Below are 22,432 nucleotides of genomic sequence, written 5' to 3'. Positions count from 1 at the left end.
ATATTTTAGATATTACATATAATAAAGGCCCATCTGGGTAAAAAAAAAATCACAGTATGACATGAAATGCTTCTCTAATTGCACTGAATTTCATCAGTTAATGATTCCATTGTATCACTTATTTCCTCGTCTTGCAAATGAGTTCTTTTTTAAGGTTTGTTTGCAAAAGCGAGTCCCTTGTTTTTGTTTTTCCTTTTTCTGATGTCTTAGCTCTATCAAAGGATTGAGTGTGTATGTCTGCATGTTAGTTAAGCTGCTCACTGTATTCATTTTACCCATAGAAGTGGAAGAGAGCAATGAGGAGGGGGCAGAATTAAAAAAAAAAAACAGTGAGAGATGGGCTGAGGACAATAGCTGTTGGCTTGAAAATGCTTCTTGATTATTAAAAGCTAATGCATTTGCAGTATTGCAGCCTTCATTAAGGGTGCACACGCCAGGGGAGGAGGGGTGGGGTGGGGGGATGAGAGGTTACAGGGAGGAGGAGATGATGGGAGATGGAGAGAGAAAGAGCAAGAGAGAGACAAGGGGGGGCCAGTCTGTCCTATAACTCCTGGGCCCGAGACACATGCAGCAAGAAGATTGGCTCGAGCCTCTCCTAGGGGTCGACAATGTGTCATTTCCACCCAGCTAGATTGCCCTCTGCCTATCTGATATTAATGTGCAAATCAATATTTCAGGGATTAAATTTCCCTTCTTCATTTTTTATGGTTTCTACCTCAATAAGTCTCCCGTCTAATAGAGGAGGCAGGATGATTTAGAAGCCTTTGCTGCTGCTGAGAGAGAGAGACAGAGAAAAAGAGTGAGAGAGGAGCTTTGCAACAAGGCTATCGCTGCATTTTAATGTTCATCTCAGTGAATCCCCATAGGCCTCCAGTAAGGAGGGCTATATCACTGCTTTACACTGTAAAGACACCCAATTTGCCTAAAAAAGCAGAAAGAGAAAATATGAGTCTGGTTGAATACATAAGACGCCGTGTAATCCAAGTAGCAGGTATTAGTAAAAGAGCCCCCCCCCCACACACACACACACACGCACACACACACTCACCTTCTCTTTTCCTATAGTGCTGCATCCAAACTGTCATGGCTGATCGAACACTATAGCTTACCACACGGCGGCAATGCAATTCTCCATCCTCTCACTCATCCTCTTTGATATTTGCATAGAATAGCGTGTCAAGAACAAGCAACATCTGGCGTATGTGCCCGCTGCCACACAATGACCACAACTGGTGATTAGTGAATAGAGGGGCATATTATTACTCGTCATAATGCTGCATCTCAATGAAAGTCAACTAATGAACCTTTGACTTCTTACAGACATCCGTTAAGGAATATATGCGCCTATAGGTGTGTGTTTATTCAATCCTCCTTCCTCTACCATCTGCTGGTTGGATGCATATATATGTGTCCGGCACAGTGTGGGGGGCAAATATTTTCTCCCTGCTTATTCAGCCTTTTTTTTTAAACATTCACTTGATAGGGAGTGAGAAAGCAACAGAGGAAGAGGCACAAAGGAGCTCTAATTGTAGCACGGCAGCTTGGCTTCCTCCCGATTCACGGCTATTACATACAATGTGAGAGGCACAACCGCCTTGTCCTGCATTATCAAAACGCAGAGCCACCACATAGGTACACACAAACACACTCAATTCCAACCGCTTTTTTCTGGACTGTGTCACCCAGACCCAAATGTCAGCAATTCTCACTTAAATAGACAGAAGTTGAGGTTAATTGAACACTCTAAAAACAGCTGGGTCAAAAATGAGATAAATTGGGTGAAAATGGTCAGACTCAGCATTTTGGGTTGAATGAATGACCCCAAAATGTTGGAGTGGTCACTTTTCATGCAATTTAGGATGCTGGGTTAATTTATGTTCGGTTACATTTTGACTCATTCATAAAACCCAAAAGGATATGTATACATGGTGAAAAAATACAATATAAATTACATTTTTTTCACTTTGTTGCTTTGTATAAAACAATCCCATTATTTGAGAGAAAATAATTGTATTAAAAAAAAACAGTGTCTGGTCGCTTTATTCAGAACAATTCCCAAAATTACAAAATCCAATCACATTTTTCTGGGTTGTATTGTTGGTTATAAAAGCTTTATTTTTATTTTTTTTTTTACATAGAAATTATTTTTGGGGGGTTTGTTGAGCAAAATACTAATTGACAGTTTTATTTTTTTAATCTTTTGGCCCAACTATTTGTGTTAAATGAATGAACCCAAAAATCAGTTGAACCCAAATAACCCAATATCCTAAATTGGGTGACCTGAACCACCCAAGTTTTTTTATGGTCATTCATTTAACCCTTAAAGTTGGGTGTGTCTCTTTTTAACCCAATTTGGGTTATTTTTTACCCAAATGTTTTTAGAACATAATTGTCACTAAATGGCAGTTGGGCTCAATGAGGTGTGTGTTATACTGCAGGACTGTATGCATTGTATTTCCTTGTTGTGAGGGGCAGAGGAAGCTAAGAAGTGTGCTGCAACTCAGCATTACATTGCAAGGAGGGGAGGGCTGGGGGCGGCGATGGTGGTGGGGTTTCCTGTGTCAGGCCTGGGGCACCACCAAGCGAACACACATACACCCACGCACACGTTCTCCCTATCACTGAGGAGGGTTAAAGACTTGGAATAAGATCAAGCCTCTCCGTAGCTCCTGGGGAGGGTGCTTGTGAATATGCGAGTTTTAGTGTAATTAGCACTTAATTATATTAACATATGCAAATTGTCAGGCGTGAGGAGGGCTTGTAGCGCCAGTGGGTATGTGGGCTGGGATACAAGTGGTTCTATTGTAGTGCCACGGCAGGGAGAAAGAATAATGGCGAGTACATAACCAGCTCGCTTATGTAAATCTCTGGCTGGCCGCTTTGCCAAATTTCATTAGTCGCCATGACAACCTGCTTAATTGTGCTGACTAATGTCCCATGATCTGCTGCCAGTCAGGATGGATGTCACCCTCACCCCCCACCCTGACACACACAAACATGGGAAGGTTAGAGTGCGAGAGGCCCAACTGTCCAGATTAAAGCAACTCCTATTTGCACACACGCTCTTGTACGCATATTTGCATATTCCAAAAAAAAAAAAATCCCCTACCATGTCTGCTTGTCTGTGCGTCGCATGTGGTGTCAATGTGTGGCGGGTGGGTTTTGGGGGGCGGGGGGCTTTGGTTGGACGACAGCGGTTCAGTGGTGTGTCACATGTGTAACGTCTGCTCAGACTGGCACTGAGACATTGCTGAGTTTGTTTTTGATTAGGGGACACGACTGGGATTCTGTCAAGCCAAACAAACTCGCATTAAAAACAACACATGGCATTCTGCCTTTTACAACTTTGATTCCATACAAATATATCATTGCGACACATTTTTTAAGTGCCCCTGACTTTTCTTTGGTGGACAAATATAGAAGCCAAAGGTGGCTAAAGATTGGACTTAACTGCTGCTACTAGTAGTTGCATGCTAATCCTGTTTTTTTGACAGCAACGTAAACTGATATAATTGCTTTTTAGAAGCAGGATCGGCAGTTTATACAAGTGTGAAAGCACGGGAAAGGGGATTAGCATTATTTTGCATAATGCTGGCCGAGCGCTGAATGGGGCATTGAATGCTTGACTGGGTGACAGAGATGAAAGGGAGATGAAATGCTCTACCCCTCTCCTCTCCGCGCCCCCCCTCCCCCCCTTTCCCTCAGTCCTGCTGTCTCTTGACGCTGTTGTCGGTCAAGTGCTGGCAACATGGAAATACCAAACCAGCGTTGTCTGGTCTCTTCCTGATGCCAATAAACGTAAGCTGTCATGTAAGGCGTGTATTAGACACCCTTTTTTAAAAGCTCTTGTGCAATTATGTCAAGTCTCAGGTAGCATTTACATGAATGCAACGTTCTACGATAGATTCCACTGTTGCCTCATTGAGGTGGATTTGTTGGGATCTTGCCTTGTTACTGTGGACGAGAGAAGCAGGTGTGTTTTATGTGAATACCGTATGTGTGAGCGCTTGTGGTGGAGGGGGGGGGGGGGGGGGGGGGACTGTCACAGCTTCAAATTGCCACTGAGACTTCCATGTGACCCAACATGACTTTTGTGACTAATTTATGACCAACCGTCATCATCGGCCATTGCGTCTGCGGTATGGAAATAATCTTGGGATGGCGGGGGGGTAATATGGTGGAGAACATGCAACGGCACAAAGGCCGATGCGGCCTGTTTTTGTTGCCTGTTATTGGACAGGATCCTCTTTCTTTGACCTTTTGCACGCCTATGCTCGCCTTTCATATGCAAATGGGGGCCAGGCCAGAGGAGGAAACATGCTGGAGCCGAGTGGAGGACAAAGACTTCCTCTCTCTCACTCTTTTCTGCATCTCCACTTTTCCCTGCCTCTTTCCCTTCTCAAGCAACTTGACAGACTTTGGCGTGAAAGGAAGTGAATTCTGTTCGATAGCAATCTGGCTGTGACCCTTTTGCTAGGATCAAGTAGGCTGTAGATACCGAGTGTTTTAGGTGGAGTGGGCCCTTGTTGTGTGCCATACACACAGGTGACCCCTTAAACCATGTCACCAGTAGCTGTATGGTTATGTAAAAGAGCAAGGGCTGAAGTATTTGAGCTATCATACAGGCTGATAGTAATCTCTCAGTAGTGTGTAATACTGCAGGAAGACTTTGATATCTTCACTCCTGAGTCCTAGCAATTTTTTTTTTTTAATCAGCAATAATAAAGTTATAATTTTATGTGGTGATGGAAAAGTTGTTTATTTATATTTTTTACTGATGTCATTATTTGTTTTTATAATGTAATGTGAAGTAAATAATGCCTCAGGACTGAGATGTAATTTCCATACGAATGCAGATATTGTTTGTTTAAAACATACTGTATATTTTTGCTGTCATTTTGACTTTTACTGAAACACACAAAAATATTCATAGAGTAAAATCACACATATGACCCCCATCATACATTAACAGTTTGAAGTTTATGTATATTATTTTGGCATGTCTTAGCTTTACTTTCAAATGAAAACATTTTCATTCTTTTTTCTGCCGTTACTCATGTTGGATCTCCAGTTCCTCATTGTTGTTCATCCAAGTGGTGATCAAACTTTTTTCAGTGAAATGTTTTTCCTGCCAAGCACTTCCTAACCAGCGCTAAGTATTTTTGATTGAAAACAAAAATGACGTAAATCACGTGATGTGCCAACATAGTCTGAGCCATTGGAATGCAGTTTAGTGCTCTCTTCTGAAGTTGTTGAAAATAAAAAGAAATGGCAAAAAAACAAAACAAAAAACAAAACAAAACGGATTTAATAGTAAAGATTTGTACACATAAAAAGTATAAACATAAAGTGTCCTTTGGGATGATAGTAAAAAAAACTCAGAAGAAACAGAAGTCCATCCATCCATTTTCTATAGCTGCTTATCCTTAACCTAACTTTAAATAAAGTTGTCAAATGACTGACAGGTGATGCTATTGATGGCATTTGACAGATTTTATAAGTTCAGCTTTCACAAAATATTTACTTAATTTATAAATTATATTTAAAAGACTCTTTTACTTTTGAATTATAATTTAAAATCCTTTGTATTACTGGAGTCTCTTCCCCATGTGAAAACCACATTTTCTTCTGGCTTCTGATTGGCCAAAATGATCTTTTTTGGGTTTATAGGACTGCTTGTGGCCCAATACCCCTTGTTGTAAAACACCACTGTGTTGAAAGGGAAAAAAAAACACTTATTATGTGTGGACATAGCCTAAATCACATTCTCTAGTGGGGTAAAAGGATACTAATGCAGTTAAGACAACGGCTTGCTAGCTAGCATAACACGCCTGCACAACGGTGTTTAGCGTGACATAGTTTCAGGACTCCTTTTCAAGGCTTTGTTATGGGAAGGGGGCATGTTATCTGTAGGAAATGTAATTTTTGTCCTCATTGAAATCGTACATTATTGAGCCCGGTTATCTAAATGTTTTTGTTGCTGTTGGTCTCTCGCCAGTCAGGATTGTGTTACCCCCTTCTCTCTCTCATCTCACTGGGCCTTCATCAATCTCTTCAGGGAAAACAGAACGAGGGGATTTTTTTCCCCCTCCTTTCCTTCTCTTGCACTATGTTCTCTGTCCTTTTTCTCAGGCTCTCCTGCCTGCTCAGCATCTACTCCAGGATATTAGCTATGAGCCTGGCTATTTAATGCAGAATAATATGCATGATTCTTTGCGTCTCAAAGTGGAAGTGGGGAGATTTCATGGACCCACTGAGCTGTGGTTCTTAGTTTTTGGTTAAACAAAATGGACTACTGTGAGGCAAAAAAAAGTGGCTTCTCCCTTTATTGTCTATTTGCTGGTCTATTTCCTGGTGTCTGTCGCATGTTTGTTGTCATTTTTCATTCCGTGCCTTGCAAGTTTTTCCCCCTGTTGACAGCCATGACATGTCACATTGGCAGCGGCTGTTAATGGCAAACACTCATCCACTTCTCTCAACTTTTTCTTCCGTGCTGCACATTTGGCAGACTGCTTTTCTCACTGTTTGCCTTTCGCACAACAGACTACTTTTAAAGAAAATGTTAATTCAGAATCTCCAGCTGTTGGGTAAAGGTCAAGCCAACAGAGCCCCGGAAAGATGCCTTAAATTAGAATGGGAAAGAAAAGCTGCTGAATGAATGACTAAGTTTGCAGAAGGTTGGATGCCACAATAGCACAAGATTTCTCATGACAAATGGTACATTCTCCTCCTTGTTTGCCAAAGACAAAGACGCAGATTGAAGAGCACAGTCACAGGACATTCGCACATTAGCGAGGAGAAGATTGCGTTGTGTATCAAATTAATAGAAAATCCACACATTTGTATATGCCATTCGCGTGAAATCAGTTAACCTCTCTGCGCGTTACTCTGTTCTTGTTCTACAGTGTTAATGTAAGTGGCCACCATGATGATTGGCGTTTGCTATTCCTGCAGGCGATTGCACTGGAATACCAAGGCCTTCGTCAGGGAATAAGTGGCTAATTAATTATGCATGACTGGTGGGTTTAAACAACAGTGTAATGAAAAATGAGTCAAGTTTACAAACGAATTTACCCTGAGCTGCATGAAGACATTACCACTAATAATGATAAGAGTATGAGAGAGGTAATTAAAAGCAATATTTCCTTCAAGGAGTTTTCATTGAAATATACACTATATAGAAAGAAAAGTTACTGCCAGTGCCATTTTGTTGTGTTAAAAAATGCCAGAAGATGTCTTTTTTTTCTTCTTCTTGTTTTTTCTTGTGGAATGATCTAAAACAGGCAAGCATGTGTCTCCACATCTCCCCTAGGGAGACTCCAGCCAACACTATCCCTCACAAACCCGGACTTTTCCTGCCTGGCACCGGCCATGGAATAATCTTTAATTATTTGCTTTTTAAAGGGAGGAAAAAAAATTGAGGCTTTTTGTGTGACTGGAGAAAAAGAAGAAGAGCAGAGCGGGCGCAGGAATGTTCCTGTGTATGAAATTGTAGCTATTAACAGGGGTGTATTTTGTCAGTGGTTTTGGCTGATGAATCAGCTCTCTGCCCCTAGACTAAATAAGAGAGGGGGAGCTTTGTCTTGTTTCATCCCTGTGTGGATGAGCAGATAGAAGAAGGCTGTGCAGGAATTGTTAAAAAAGCAAAGCGTTTCTTTTTTGTCGAGCCCTAAACCAAACAAGTGTCAGGAAGTGTTGATGGATCGCCCTGAGTTTTTATAATGTTATTATAAAAGAAAAAGCTGCCATTATTACAGGGTAACCTTTTAGAATTGTATTATTTTTATAACCATTTCCAAACATTTTCTTTTTTTTTTTTTTACTAATGTTTCGTAAATATATTGGAAAATGTACGGCAAACTGATAGGTTGACCATTGTTTCTATTTTTGTCAATATATCAAAAAATAGCTCATCTTGTGTTTCTTTTTCGACATTTAATACATAGTGAGTAAACATACATATTTTTTATGTCAGATGCCCGTACTTTTTCACATTACTTGTACTTAATAGCATAATTTCTCAGAACGTGCTGAAAGGTAATGGCTCCATTTCATTGAGGTTCTCCTTTCCGCTGGCTGGCCCTCGATTTTGCGTGACATGGTGTTTATTTGATAAAGGGATATTTCGACGCTAATCTACAAACCACACTTACTGCATCTGACAGTTGTTTGTTTGTTGTAAAATCAAATTAAAATGTATTCCTTTTTTCCATCTCAACCTTCACCTCTGAAATTCTCTTTACTCTCTAATGGTAACCAGAAAATGTGAAAATGTAACCATGATGGACTAAATAACAACTGTGCTTTCTTGTGTTTTTTTTGTGTGTGTGTGAGAAGAAGGCAAACTAACAACAGCTGTCAGAAAGAAAAAGAAAAAAAAAAGGGAGGGGGGCATCGGGTTGTTTAAAAAGCAAATGGCTTTGGTCTAAAGTTCATTTGGAGACCTCTCTAATTAAATATAGAGCCAAAAGCTTAAGTTAATTAGTAATTCCCTGGGTCCAGAAATTAGACTTGTCACGAGTATACCAGGCAAAAGGTTTATGTTGTTTTGTGCGGTATCCTGTGCTGTGAACTATCCAGCAATTCATGTGAATTGTTTTGCTTAATTTCTTTTGGATTCAGATTTTTAAGTTTAGTGTGCATAGCTTTTGACATTGGTAATGGTTCCATTATTGTATTCATGAAGAAAATAGCAAGAACTGAGCAAAGGCAAGGGTGGTTGTTGAACCAATATTAATGATAACATGGAAAATAAATAAGGATTCATCACTAAGTATGAGAGTTAGTGCTAGGGCTGCACAATTAATCGAATTTTAATCGAGATCATGAATTGGCTGCCACGATTAATTAATCTGATCTTTGGCGATGATAACGTTTAAAAAGCCAACACTATATGTCAAATCAAGCACTTTGTCATCCTACCACAAGGGGGCAATGCTTCCCACATGTTTGCATGACAAAAGCTTCTGCTTTACCAGTGTGAAATGGCGTTCAGTTTCTCACCTGATCCCTTGTATATATATATATATATATATATATATATATATATATATATATATATATATATATATATATATATATATATATATATATATATATATATATATATATATATATACAGCTAACTGTCAAATGAGACCAATTTTGGAATTGGAATAAATTTGGTTTAAAATGACGGAAAATTACATTTTAACTGCTAATTGATTAAAAGTTGCTTAAAAGTAAATAATGTTCTTGGTTCTAAGTAGGCTTCATTTCTTTTCATTGGTTTGCACTCAGTAAGTATGTTAGCTGTTTTGCCCTGTGTGTTTTTGCCATAATTATTATTTACTTTATTTGTTTATTTTAATTTATTATTATTATTTTTAGGTATCAAGTCTTGTTTATAAACTGCTTGTTTAAAAAGGGCAATAAATAGACATTTGCCAAGAAATGATGAATAATCATAATTAATAATAATAATTTAAATATTGATCAAAGTTACTGTGATTATTATTTTGGCCGTAATAGTGCAGCCCTAGTTAGCGCTAGAAGGATTTGGACAATAGCTGTCTTTTTGTATGTTTTATTTTGCTTTCATATAATACTCTTGTATCTTGGATTCAACATAAATTAATCAAGATGTGAATGCCAATTATAATTTAAGCGTTTTACCGTTGAAGAATTAGACTAAATTTGCAGCACCTCAAACGGATTTGTACAATTGATTTTAGAGCTTTCTGAATAAACCAATGAATCAACATGTAATGTGCAATTGACAATTATTTTAATAATGTAGTAATCAGTTAGAGCTCATTTTTTAATTAAAAAATGTCCAAATCGTGTGGTTTCAGTCTCTCTTCAGCATTTTTTTTCCAATGACTGTAGTGTTTCATGCTCAGAATTTTTAAAATCTCACACCTTTGTGAAACCTCTTAAATTCAGGAACTCTCCACACCAATGACAGGATTTTAAATTCTTTTTAACAGGGTATGAAGCCTAAAAGTTATCGTCCAAATACTTTTGGACTCAAGTCTACTTACCTATACTGCTATCTCTTTTATCTTCTCAGGATTTTTCCACTCTTAAAAAAATGCTTTTTATCTTTTTTTTTTTTTTCTTCACAAATCAATGAGTCAGAAATATGAGTTGTTTCACAAGTGGGCCAGTTGTGATAGCACAAAACAAGCAAAGAATTTGGGGCTCTGGCTAGTTGATACAGTATAACCGGCCTTTTATATTTGCCAGGTGGATGTGAAATGCCTGCGTCAGAGACTGCTCTCTGTGTCTGTCTGTGAGTGTGTGCTATCCTTGACTGACGTGGACACTGTTTGCTTAACCTCTTCTGCGCTGCGCTGCCATGGCCTTGTCAACTTAAGTGTGTGTGTGGGTATGCATGTGTATTTGTGAGAGCAAAGGTAGTTTTCATTTTTTTTTTTTTTTAATTCCCAGCAGTTTCTTCGCTAAACAAACCTGCTGAGAGGCTGAGTGAGAGTGTGAGAGGGGTCTGAATCAACACAAATGAGTGATATATGTTGTTTTTTGTTGCTCCCCCTCGTGCTGGCACATAATTGTGTGCATCCACACACCCAGAAACAAACATTTTTAGAGATTTTTTTTCAGCCTCTGTATTTAGCAGGATTAATAATTTCACTTGACAAATAATCCCAGTATGGGGTATGTGTGTGTGTGTGTGTGTGTGTGTGTGTGTGTATGTTGCCCCTGGTTTTGCTTCATCCAAAAGATAAGGCCATGATTTATGTAACGGCTAAGCTCTTTCATATTGTGTATGTTGTACCTTACAAGAGCATGATGAGCATGCTAGATTAATATTTATTTAGTACGGGCAAATCAAGGATTAAGCAGTCATCGTTTTAGCACTAATCCACATCTCTGGTGAGATACAGAGACAAAGCCAGGCAGATTACCAAAGACAACGCACCACCAAGTCACAATTAGTTGTCGACTATAACGAGAAATGGACAGAGGATGTGCCAACGCATGCGAGAACACAATTTGCCATTTTGTGTTGTGATGCTTCGCATTCTTTTTTGTTCTGTGCCTCACTCATTAATAAGATCACATTGACATCAGCAGTCTTTTGCCTGATTCACACTTATATGTGTCTCATGATCTTTCCACTGTTGGCGCATAGACACTCACACTCTCAGGCTGACACACATGCATGAGCAATGAATACTTCTTTCTTAGCTGCAAGCACGTGGGAGCAGAGGGATAACTCGCTCGTATAGTGTGAGAGTGCAGGCGAGTTGCTAAGTTTCATGTTGAGTCTGCAAATCAAATTACATTCTTTGCTAATTTAGTTAAACTGCTGTGGTAGAGAAATGTTGAAAAAACTGAGATGAAAGTAATGGGTGTGTTTTGTATCTGTATTTTTTTTTTCTAGCTGCTAATCTTGTTAGCGCTCAGCACTCTAAGGTGTTATTTTTGAGAGGTCCAGCTAAAAAAGTGACATTAGTTGCTTGTTTGTATAATAACAGCTCAGTGAGTGTACAATGTGTTTTCATTATGTGTTCAATGTGTGTACAATTTGTTTTACGTATACACACACTGACTGGAGCTATTAGTACTGGAACTGCAATGTGGAATAAACATTTTTGACTGGCAAACTCGTTCAAACATATTTGCAAACTAATGACGTCACACATACTGTATGTTCAACCGTATTTAGATATACATTTGAGCAGGTGTATTTGCAAATACATACATACATGTAGATTAAATGCTAAGAACATTGCATTTTTTTCTTTCTTGTAATGCCACATGGTATTGGCATGCATGACTTGCATGCATGTTTTTGTAGTATTTTAATTACATTATACTGTACTATGTTTTTGAAAGTACCTTATAACATATTTGCAAGTAGGTTTGAACATATGTACAAGTGCATTTTTGGGTATTTGTAAGTTTGTTTGAACAAATCTGTAAACTAAATGCTAAAAACAGTATTTGTCCCAGAATGCCACAGTATATTGTCTGACATATGTGCAAGAAAAACAATGCTAATTTTAGCATTCATCCTACATCATACCAGTACATTTCTGCAAGTACATTATGAGATCATTATAAGTATAATTGCACATATTCATATAAGTACACATATACTTGGAAATTCATTTGTATATAGTATATCGACTATATGCTAAAAACAACACAATTTCCTTTAATGCCATTGCAAATTCCTTGTGCATGCTCAAGTGAAAACAAAAACAATATTGCATTTGTCCTAATTTAGACAAATCTGTTTGAAAGTTCAGTATACATAAACATTGCTGAATTTTCATTTTGATTGTGTCATTATTTCAGTATGTCTATTGTACATGATATCTATCTTTCATTTTTTCAACTTAATTTACAAGTCAAAAGCACATGGCATTGTGGAAAAAAAAACAAACAAACTACACAACAGATTATAACAGCCAACCTGTCCTGGTGAGGGCACTGTTTTTTGTTTTGTTTTGCTTTGTTTTTTCAAGTATATACGACAAGAGGAACATCCTTGTAAAGTAGGCACTGCTTGAACAAGGAGGGTTACTCCAAGGAACAGTAAAAGGGCAAAAACATGACCGTAGGGCAGATGCTGTGTACAAGGGAGGGGGTGCAGGATTTGGGATGGAAAGAGGGGGTTCCAAAGCAGATGTGAGCGAAGCCTTAAAGAAGTGAGACACACAAAAAAGATGCACAGACGAGTCTTGCTGCGATTAGAGAATAGACGGGGAGAGCAAAAGAAAGAGAGAGAATGCCATCCTTACTTCCCCTTTGCCCTCTTTCCTCTCGCTCACCCGGCCGCTGAATGTTAATGGATTTTCTGCCCCCTCATCCAAACACATACACACACTCTCCAATCCCTCCCCATGGACACTGCTGCATTGTTTGTGGTAGTGCCTCTATTCTTTCAAACTTAATTACCTTCTTGCCTTTTGTGGCATCAGGGGCTGGAAGTTTTTTTTTTTTTTTTTTTTTTCTCTGTGGCAGTGGAGGTCGTCACACATTCTTTTGGCTGTGCATTCCCTTAATCTGGGGGTGGGTGGGCGGTACAAGTATGGCGGGGGGTTATCAGGGTGAGGGTCCAAAGAGGGTAGCTTCTTCTCTGCTCCCGAGGTGGCTAAAGCAACCCCATACACCCCCACCCTCATACACGCGTGCATACATGTGTGCAAGTCATAATATTCAGGGCATAGGCTGCCCTTTGTTTGTGCGGTTCATTTCCAATCAACCTTAATTAACTGGAGAGTGTTTCCAGATTGCCAGCAAAAGAAAAATCCCCTCTTCCACCCCCCCCCCCCCCCCCCCCCCCCCCTTCATTCCACCTCCCTTTTACCCTCAGCCTCTGCTGTTTTGAGTTGGAGGACGGAAAGGGGAAAAAAATTGGAGGCATTAGCTATGTAGATTGGCTTCTCCTTTGATGCTGAAGAAAATCTTTAGCAAGGGCCATAATTGCAGACTGTGACCCAGCAGTGTCTAACTATTTATTTTAATATTTCAGTTTGGGTTCAGTTAGAAATAATAGAGTTTTATATACATATTTAGAATGGTCTGTGTAAGCCCATCCGAATACAAAATGAAATGTAGTTAAAATTGTCTTGTATCTGTTCAGCCACCATCCAAAATATCTTAACAGTAATACTTTGGACAGAGCTCAGATTACAAACACAAAAGTGATTTTGGTTGTTACTCTTAAGCAGTAACTGCTGGACCAAAGAAGTATTTTCCCACCATAATGGTTAATTTTAGGTCGACAAATGAAAGGCTCGTGAAATATGACCCCTGGTCAGCTTTTTCACCTTCTATCTCCTAATGCATCTACATAGCCACTGGTCATCAAGTTTAATTTTGAGTCTGACTTTTTTAGACAGAGGAGGTTGGGGGTTATTTCCGACATCAGCCAGGTATTGTTTTTCACTAACAATGACTTATCAGGTATAGACCTGAGGGCAGTTTAGTGTATTGTTACCTGAGCATTCTGTCAGGCCAATCTACCTGTCATCAAACTGAGTGATAGGTGCTGCATACTTGCTCCAGGGGGAAAATAAGGATCCCCTTTGACCACTCAATCTTCTTTTGCTCCCTATCACTCTCAAAAATACTTAATTTATGGCCTGTTTCCCCTGCATGGTACTTGAAAGTTGACACTTTTCTAGTGCCGAAAGCAGATAACTAGGGTTCAACACATGCAGATTGGTATTGTTGACATAAAACCCAGCCGGTTTTAGATTGGTTAAGCTTATTTATTTGTACATTTTGGCATACACATCCTGTTGTCTACTTCACTCTAATATTTTTTTTTTACGATTGCCAGTATGTTGAGTGAATAAACACCCTTATTTTCTGCAATTGTTTTCATTTGTTGTGGATCTTGTTCAAACCTATGCACTCAGGGAAGTATGGTTTTTCCTATCTAACATTTTGAAGTTGACAATCTGATCAGAGCAGTCTACACTATACTACTGCTACAGTACTAGTGCTACTTTACAGTGGAAAAGCACATCAACTGTGGCATGTCACCAGCAGGGTCACGATCAAAGATTCAGCTACTTCTTTTGTTACACTAATGGCCCTCAACTGTAAAAAAGCTTGTAAACATACATCTAGCGAACCTGAAGTCAAGTAATTAGCTCCAGATTGTACCTTTAGCAAGACTCATTTCGCATCAGTTTGCTTGGTGAATTTTGGATTTGGTGCCTCAATAATCACATGAAATAATTAAAACTGAAAATCAAATGACTTTCGACGCTCCCAAATGGTTTTTGAGCAACAGTTCATTTATGTCCAAGAGTGCAAGTTTTCTTAGACTTAATGCGTTATCCGAGTGGAACAATCACTATGGTTCAGGCCTTATATGGTTCAAGGATTGCTCAGTTAAAAGAATGTGTGCCTTCTCGAGAAGGATGCATTTTCATTTGTCATTGCACATTTGGTGTCGGAGTAGGAGTAGTCATGTAAAGCACAAGTAGAAAGAAACAATCTTATGTCATTTATGGGAGGGTTTCAACAACTATGGGTGAAATGAGTGGGTAATGTGATATACAAGGATTTTTTTCAATTTCATATTCATGTTTCTTATTGTTTATGTTTATTTGATGTGCACTGACATGCCAAGCAAGCCGCAACAACATGATGTCATAACACACTAACGCGCTACATAAGCCAACCTTAAAATAATTACACCAAATGACATGCATGTCAATGCAATAGCTTTATCAGGCTTTTATTTTGAAGTTTTTCCTTGGGGCTCTTTTTGACTATATCCCAAATTATTGCCATCACATTGCTTAGCTACCAACAACAACACACCGCAAGTAATAAATCATAATCAATCACTGATTAAGAATGCTAAGAAACTGCTTACTGTAGTGTGAGATGAGCCATATTGTTCATTCAAATGCTGTCTAACATTTTGAAATTAGACAGAAAAAAAAAATCATTGGTGCACTAAACATTAAAAGCTGTAATAACAACAACAACAACAACAACAACAACAATAATAGTAATAATAATAATAATAATAATGATGATGATAATGTTATGTTATTATTATTGTCTAAGCAAAAATCATTGCTTCAGATCTTTGGAATTAACCAGCAAAAAAGCTCCACAAAATTAAAAAAAAACTGCTCCTCAAATTTAATCAATGATTCATTAAAGTGCACTGCACTTAAAAGCTTTGCACTATGATCTGACACTAATGTTTCTTTGGTCAAGATATGTACAGTACCCGAAAGAATGAGAGATAAGTCATATGTTTAATAATATCAATAGGTGTCTTTTTTATATGAAGACTTTGCAAAAACACAAACAAACAAACAAACAAAAAACAAAAACAAAGAAAAAACATTCCCAAGCTCGAGCTATTTTGTTAATCAAAGATTTGCGGTGCATCTCCAATAACTAGGTTGTCTAACTAGTTGCATGCAAATTAAAAATATTTGATCAAATTAATGCCATTTCAATTTCTAATTTGCCAATGGTTTCACTTTAAGACATGAGAACTAGACATCATACATGCACGTGTTTGTCTATTTAGCCAAAGGAAGATCGTTCTCTTCCGCCTTCATCCACTTTGAGCTCCGTATTTACGCATGGCAACAAATAAACTAGCCTAATTAGACTAGAGTTGGCCTATTCATGCCAGTGTCAGTGGGAGATGGATGCATTGGGTTTCATAGCAACCTTGGCCTTTGTCTTTGGCTAACACTTTTTGACATTTTGATAGAAGGTTTGGTCCTTGATTGTGGGGCCACATGGTGAGAAAGGATGACCTTTTGGAAGACGTCATCCATATATTTTCTATGGCGGCTTATCCTCACTTGGGTCGCTGGCGTGCAGTAGGAGGGGGGACACTGAACTTTTTGCCAGCCAATCGCAGGGCACATGGGGATGAACAACCACTTATGCTCAGAAATACACCTAAGGGCAATTTGGAATGTCTAATTCACCTACCTTGCATGTTTTTGGGGTTGTGGGAAGAGTACCATAAGAAAACCCATGCAGGCACAGGGAAATCACGCAAACTCCACACAAGAAGGCCAAACTGGAATCAATTGATATGTCTTCTTGGAAGATGTTAAAGATTGTATATATGGGAACTACTTTGACTTTTTAACTTTTGGAATCAAATGAACAAGGAAGATGTTGCCACTGTTCACCACAGTTTAAGTTGTAAATGGACAATTTGGGCGTAAAACTGATTTGCACACATGCAGAGGTGACTGTGTGGCGGCAATGTAATTACAGGTTTTGTATGCAACAGGCTGAGACTGCAACTTAGCCATGATTGTGTGACAGGAGGACAAACCGGAGGAGACTATGACATCAACAGGAACTCAGTTAGTCAAGTCTGAAATTCACTGTTATCTTTTGGGTTGTTTTTGGGTTTGTGCTGTGGTTACATGATGTGATTTATGGCAAGCCTCGTAACAAACAGATCACATCCTTTTGCCAACTTTTGTGAAACACGTCTTCTATGTTTTGAGTTTGAATTGTGACTTTACTAAAAAAAAAAAAACAATATTAATAATAAATAAAAGAAAAGAAAAGCTGGACAAAATAGGGAATTAATAAAAAGAGACTGACTGTCCCAGAGATGTACAGAAAGATGAATGGAAATGACTTGAGAAGTGAGGAAGAGAGTGGGAAAAACAATACAGCCTAAAGACTTGAAGCCCCTCTCTCTCATTAGAACCTTTAGTATCTGAGGCTGAAATTCCTGGCCTATTATTTGCCTCTCACTGGAGTTGATCTGCCACTTTAATGACCTGAATGTACTGTACTGTATGTGTGCATATGTGAGCAAAAGACAGAGGTTGGTTGTTGTGAGAGTATGAAGGCATAATTAAAGAAAACAAAAAAAAAACAACATATATATATATATATATATATATATATATATATATATATATAAGCAGATGCAGGCATGCATGCATACAGTTGTTTTATAAGTTACTTTGATTGCAGGCTTATAAACAGCTGTTAGCCTTGGAGGCTGCCAAATGATCAAAAAGGCACTGGCTTATTCACAAGACATAAGTCCACATTCAAAAGTAAGACATACATCTCATGTTGGAAACACAACACAAGCGGTTGAAATGACAAAGTTTTAATACCAATTCGTATGTTTTTCCAACATTCTTACACGTATATACAAAGCTTGCAAAGAGCTGAAGACATTTCTTTTTTTTTCTTTATTTGTCAGTACAGCAATTTCAAAATTAGAATTTGTGAAATCAGTTTAGTTTTTTACTCTACTAATTTGTTTCATATGTTTTTCATTACACCAAACATATTCAGTGATGTTCCATAGCAGCATTTATAAGTTCATTACATTTATTATTCTTCCACTGTCTAATGCATGTAAAACACAAACCATTGAAAAACAGCTTGTTGCATGGTTTGAAAACGTCATACATTCCTAACACATATTTATGGCCTGTTTTAACTTGTGGCTTGTTTAGAAGGTAAAGCTGATTGTTACTAATTTTTTTCACAATTACAAGGGTGCTCTCGTTGGCAGACGTGTGCAAGCTTGTAATTCATTTTTATTTGCAGCCTTGTGGAGGTCAGTGTGAGAAAGTGTTGCTTCTCATAAAACCAAACCACAATTTGAAGTCTGAGATAAAATAATAAATGCATTTTCATAATCAATAGGCTCAAAATTTCACCATGGCTCAAAATACAGATGAAAAATGATTAATACTTAAATTATTCAATTTCTCCTTTCCCCTTCTAATCATACACTTTGTTTAAAATGGCAGAATCTGAGTGAGACACACAGAATGAAAAGATAATTTCTCTTTTTTAATCTATCACTATAGTCCCCATGGAATCATCTCTTGGATATGTCAGATTAGAACTGATTATAGCGTGTGCACATGCACATGCACTTACATGCAAACGCACACACAAACACACACACACACGCACATGTTTGATTTCATTCCTCACGCTTTCACTGTCCCTCCTACTGGCTTTGTTTGGCCTTGGATTGGTACAGATTAATCCTCTAATTGCTTTGTAGCTTTGTTGTGCAGCAGGGAGAGTAGCAAAAGCAAGTCAGAACTAAGCGGCAGGTGGATGGGGGTGAAGGTCAACATAGCCTTTTAAAGCGTTCTTTTAATGTCAACTCATTTACTTGTAACCTACCTGAGGAGCTGGTACTGTATCAAGTAAAACTACACACTACTGTTTCTCATATAAAGCTTTTGACTGATGAAGACAGCAGTTTCTATTAATTAGGAGTCAGTGCCTTTTTGGATGTTATTTTTTTTTTTAATATCTTTCTGATTACAAAATTTAACAGCTCCAAGGTCTGCCATTACAATTAATATGTTACTCATACAAACACGAAGAAACAAAAGCACTTGGGAGTTTTAAGGAGCTTCCACAGATTTGAATCAAGACAAGTTTAACCCAAGAAAGATCTCATTGCACAACAGTATAAATGGATGACGGAAAATTAACGTACAAAAAATGACGATCTTGTCAAAATGTTGTCACATATCGACTTTGTCAGTGAAATCTGGTCTTATTTATTTGAACGCAAATCTACGGTATCAGCACAAAGTCATGATCTATTCTATTATACAAATGGCAGCCGGTGGACACGCACGTTAAATGTACTTTCTACCATCTAAAGGGAGATCATTTCATTTTTCTGCCTCACTATATCTTGCTGAAATAGCTAGATGAAGGGATATATGCATTTGTAATTAATGAATCACTCAATAAAAATAATTTTCAGAACAGTTATGGTAATTGAATTTGACAACTTTTGGGTTTACTCCCGTTTTAAGTTTTGAAGTTTAAGTATTTTCTGATGATTTATACCTTACCTGTTTTCCTTTCTTCTTTTTTCTCCAACTCAGGTCCCTGCTAGGCTGGATGAGATGAGATCCCTATGTAGTGGACGTCATGGCAACTTGTGACTCTCCCCCAATGGTCTCGTCACAGCAGCAGGAACATGGTGGCCAGAGGCTCAGTGCTGCTGAGGACAACTCCGTTGTGGCCATGGAGACTGGTGTCGCCAACAGCAACAATGCCAATAACAACCAAACGTCACCTGTAGCCAGAGAGATGGAGAATGGCCTTAGAGAGCCCACTGTCAGTCCACTGAGGTCCACAGCTACCCTCACCTCTGTCAGTTCAACCATTGACTCTATTACAGACCAGAGTCGGAGAGAAAGCTTTACAACCAGTAACAAAGGGAGTGTTACTGGGACTTTACCAGGAGTAGGAGGAGGAGCAGCTTTGGGGTCAGACTGTTCTGCCCCTGCCACATCCCCTGTGGCACCGGCAAAAGAGATCCCCTGCAACGAATGTTCCGGCTCCTTTTCCAGTTTACAAAAATATATGGAGCACCACTGCCCCAACGGCCGACTGCCTACCACCGGAGGTCAAGATGTTGGAGAGATCGAAGGTATGGTAGCGGAGGAGAGTGAAGACGATGGAGAGCGTGGGGGGCGTGGGGGGCGTGTGGGCGATGGAGGGGAACTAAACAGCGAGATGGAAGAGGAGAGCGATGTGGAGAACCTGTGCGGTGAGATCATTTACCAGCCGGATGGCTCTGCCTTCATCGTGGAGGACTCCAAAGAGCAGCGTGGCAACCAGGAAGGGCTCCCTGGGGCTCTCCATTTCAGGGGCCTGCTATCCTCCCAGACCTTCCCCAATGCCCAAACTACCACTGGCCAAGGTGGTCTGGGGCAAGGGGGGGAACGTTTGGAGCAGCCTGCTGCACCCATGTCCTTCTATCCCCAGATCATTAACTCCTTCCACATCGCATCAACCTTGGGAAGTAAATCGTTGGTGTCTGACCCCCCCTCCATGTCAAATACCTCATCTGGAGGGCGGGCTGGGGCGAGTCCAGTGTTGCACAGTTTTCGTGTTTATGACCTCCGCCACAAGAATGACAAAGACTATTTGACGGGGGACGGTGCAGCCAAAAACTCCTGTGTGTCCAAAGATGTCCCCAACAATGTGGACTTATCCAAATTTGAGGGCTGTGTGGCCGACGGACGGCGAAAGCCAGTGCTCATGTGTTTCCTGTGCAAGCTCTCATTTGGTTATAGCCGGTCATTCGTGACACATGCTGTCCATGACCATCGTATGACTCTGAATGAGCAGGAACAGAAGCTGCTGAGCAACAAGCGCGTTTCTGCTATAATACAGGGCATCGGCAAGGACAAAGAACCTCTTATAAGCTTTCTGGAACCAAAAAAAACCCCTGTATCTGTGCTATCCCACTTTCCCACACCTGCCAACTTCCTAGGGCCAGACACTGGGCTCCGCGGCTTGTGGAATGCTTTCCACAGTAGTGGGGAGAATGCTGAGTCCCTTCAGGCAGGCTTTGCGTTCTTGAAGGGCAGTGCCAGTAGCTCCTCCAATGACCAAAATCCCAGATCCCAAACCATGCCAAAGGCTGAGACCAACCCAAACCTCGGGGGTGGGGCTGGTGCCCTTAGAACCTCCAGTGGAAGTTCTGCTGCTACTGCCACTGGTGGCAACCTGGATGGCCGGAACTCTGATCCCGACAGTAAGGGCCACATTAGGGACACATGCACTTTGCAACCCAATGGGTCGGACCTGAGCCACTATCCACCCATCAAGCGGGAGCCCGGCGCAGTGGGAGAACAAAGTCCAGAAGATGATGAGGACAGTTACTCCAATGGTGGCGGAGAAGAAATTGAGGCAGAGGATGAAGAGGAGCAGGCAATGAGTGTAGTTATCAAAGACCAGAGGGCCAACAGCACCAGTAGCAAAGATTTCCCTCTTTTAAACCAAAGTATTTCCCCCCTTTCCAACAGTGTGCTAATGTTTAACAGTGACAGCAAAGGTCCTGCATCCACCTCCTCTTCTTCCCTGCCTATATGTGAGAAGCTGGAGATGGAAAAGAATCGTCTGTCCATTGCCCTGGCTGCTGCCAGAGAGCGGGAGAGCAGTAATGACTCGACCACTGAACTTCTAATGGGGCGGGATGGGTCATCACCATCCTCCCATCCCCTTGACATGATATTGATGCGGAGGGATGATGAGAGTCCTGGACCTCCTCATCCGCACACTGGAAATCCTAGTACCCCTGGCACCCCAGGTACACCTGGTACCCCAGGCCCAGGTGAAGGGTCACCAGGAAGTGGTGTGGAATGCCCAAAGTGTGACACAGTCTTAGGATCCTCACGTTCTCTTGGGGGCCACATGACTATGATGCATTCACGGAACTCCTGCAAGACGCTTAAGTGTCCCAAGTGTAACTGGCACTACAAGTATCAGCAGACACTGGATGCCCATATGAAGGAGAAACATCCAGAGTCCGGAGGATCATGTGTTTACTGCCGTACAGGACAGCCTCACCCTCGTTTAGCCAGAGGGGAAAGCTATACCTGTGGATACAAGCCTTTCCGCTGTGAGGTCTGTCTAACTTTACCTCATTGTCTTTTGTGTATCTGACAAGGACATAATTACAAAAATCAATCTTCATAAATTGCACATAGTGTGAATTGTGTCACTTTTCGTGTACAGTAGTTGCATATTCTAACAAATCTTTCATTTTAGGTATGCAATTACTCAACTACCACCAAAGGCAACCTTAGCATCCACATGCAGTCGGATAAGCATCTGAACAATGTCCAAACACTCCAGAATGGTGGAAGCGAGGCACAGTACAACCACAACCATGCCAATCCAGTAGCTAGTGCAGGCCTTGGGGGTGGCTGTGGGGCACCATCGCCATCCAAACCCAAACAGAAGCCGACTTGGCGATGTGAGGTAACTAAATGATGGTGCAGCAGTGGTAGCAACATGGATACTTGCAATGCAAAAACACGATCATTTCTCCCCTTTTCATTGAATTTTTTGCCTCCACAAAAGTCATGTGACCTGATTTAAAATTTGTCAATTCTATTTGTCACGTTTATTTGCATCTGGATGAAATCGATGTAACCAC

The 22,432-nt window shown here is 40.0% G+C and overlaps 1 protein-coding gene across 2 annotated transcripts in view; it reads left to right on the top strand.

Moving 5' to 3' along the window:
• The window catches only part of zfhx4 (zinc finger homeobox 4), a 92,096-nt gene that overhangs the window by 4,622 nt on the left and 65,042 nt on the right, over positions 1 to 22,432 (top strand). For both annotated transcript variants that reach the window (XM_088401650.1, XM_088401649.1), the window contains exons 2-3: positions 19,362 to 21,897; positions 22,042 to 22,254. In XM_088401650.1, coding sequence (XP_088257776.1) covers positions 19,408 to 21,897; positions 22,042 to 22,254 — 2,703 coding nt within the window. In that variant the 5' untranslated portion in view covers positions 19,362 to 19,407. The remainder of the gene's footprint in view (positions 1 to 19,361; positions 21,898 to 22,041; positions 22,255 to 22,432) is intronic.

This window comes from Hippichthys cyanospilos, chromosome 19, assembly GCF_059441005.1.
Source record: "Hippichthys cyanospilos isolate Australia breed blue-spotted pipefish chromosome 19, RoL_Hcya_1.0, whole genome shotgun sequence".
Lineage (NCBI taxonomy): Eukaryota > Metazoa > Chordata > Actinopteri > Syngnathiformes > Syngnathidae > Hippichthys > Hippichthys cyanospilos.
The sequence above is the reverse complement of the archived record's forward strand: the minus strand, read 5'-3'. Positions and strand labels throughout refer to the sequence as shown.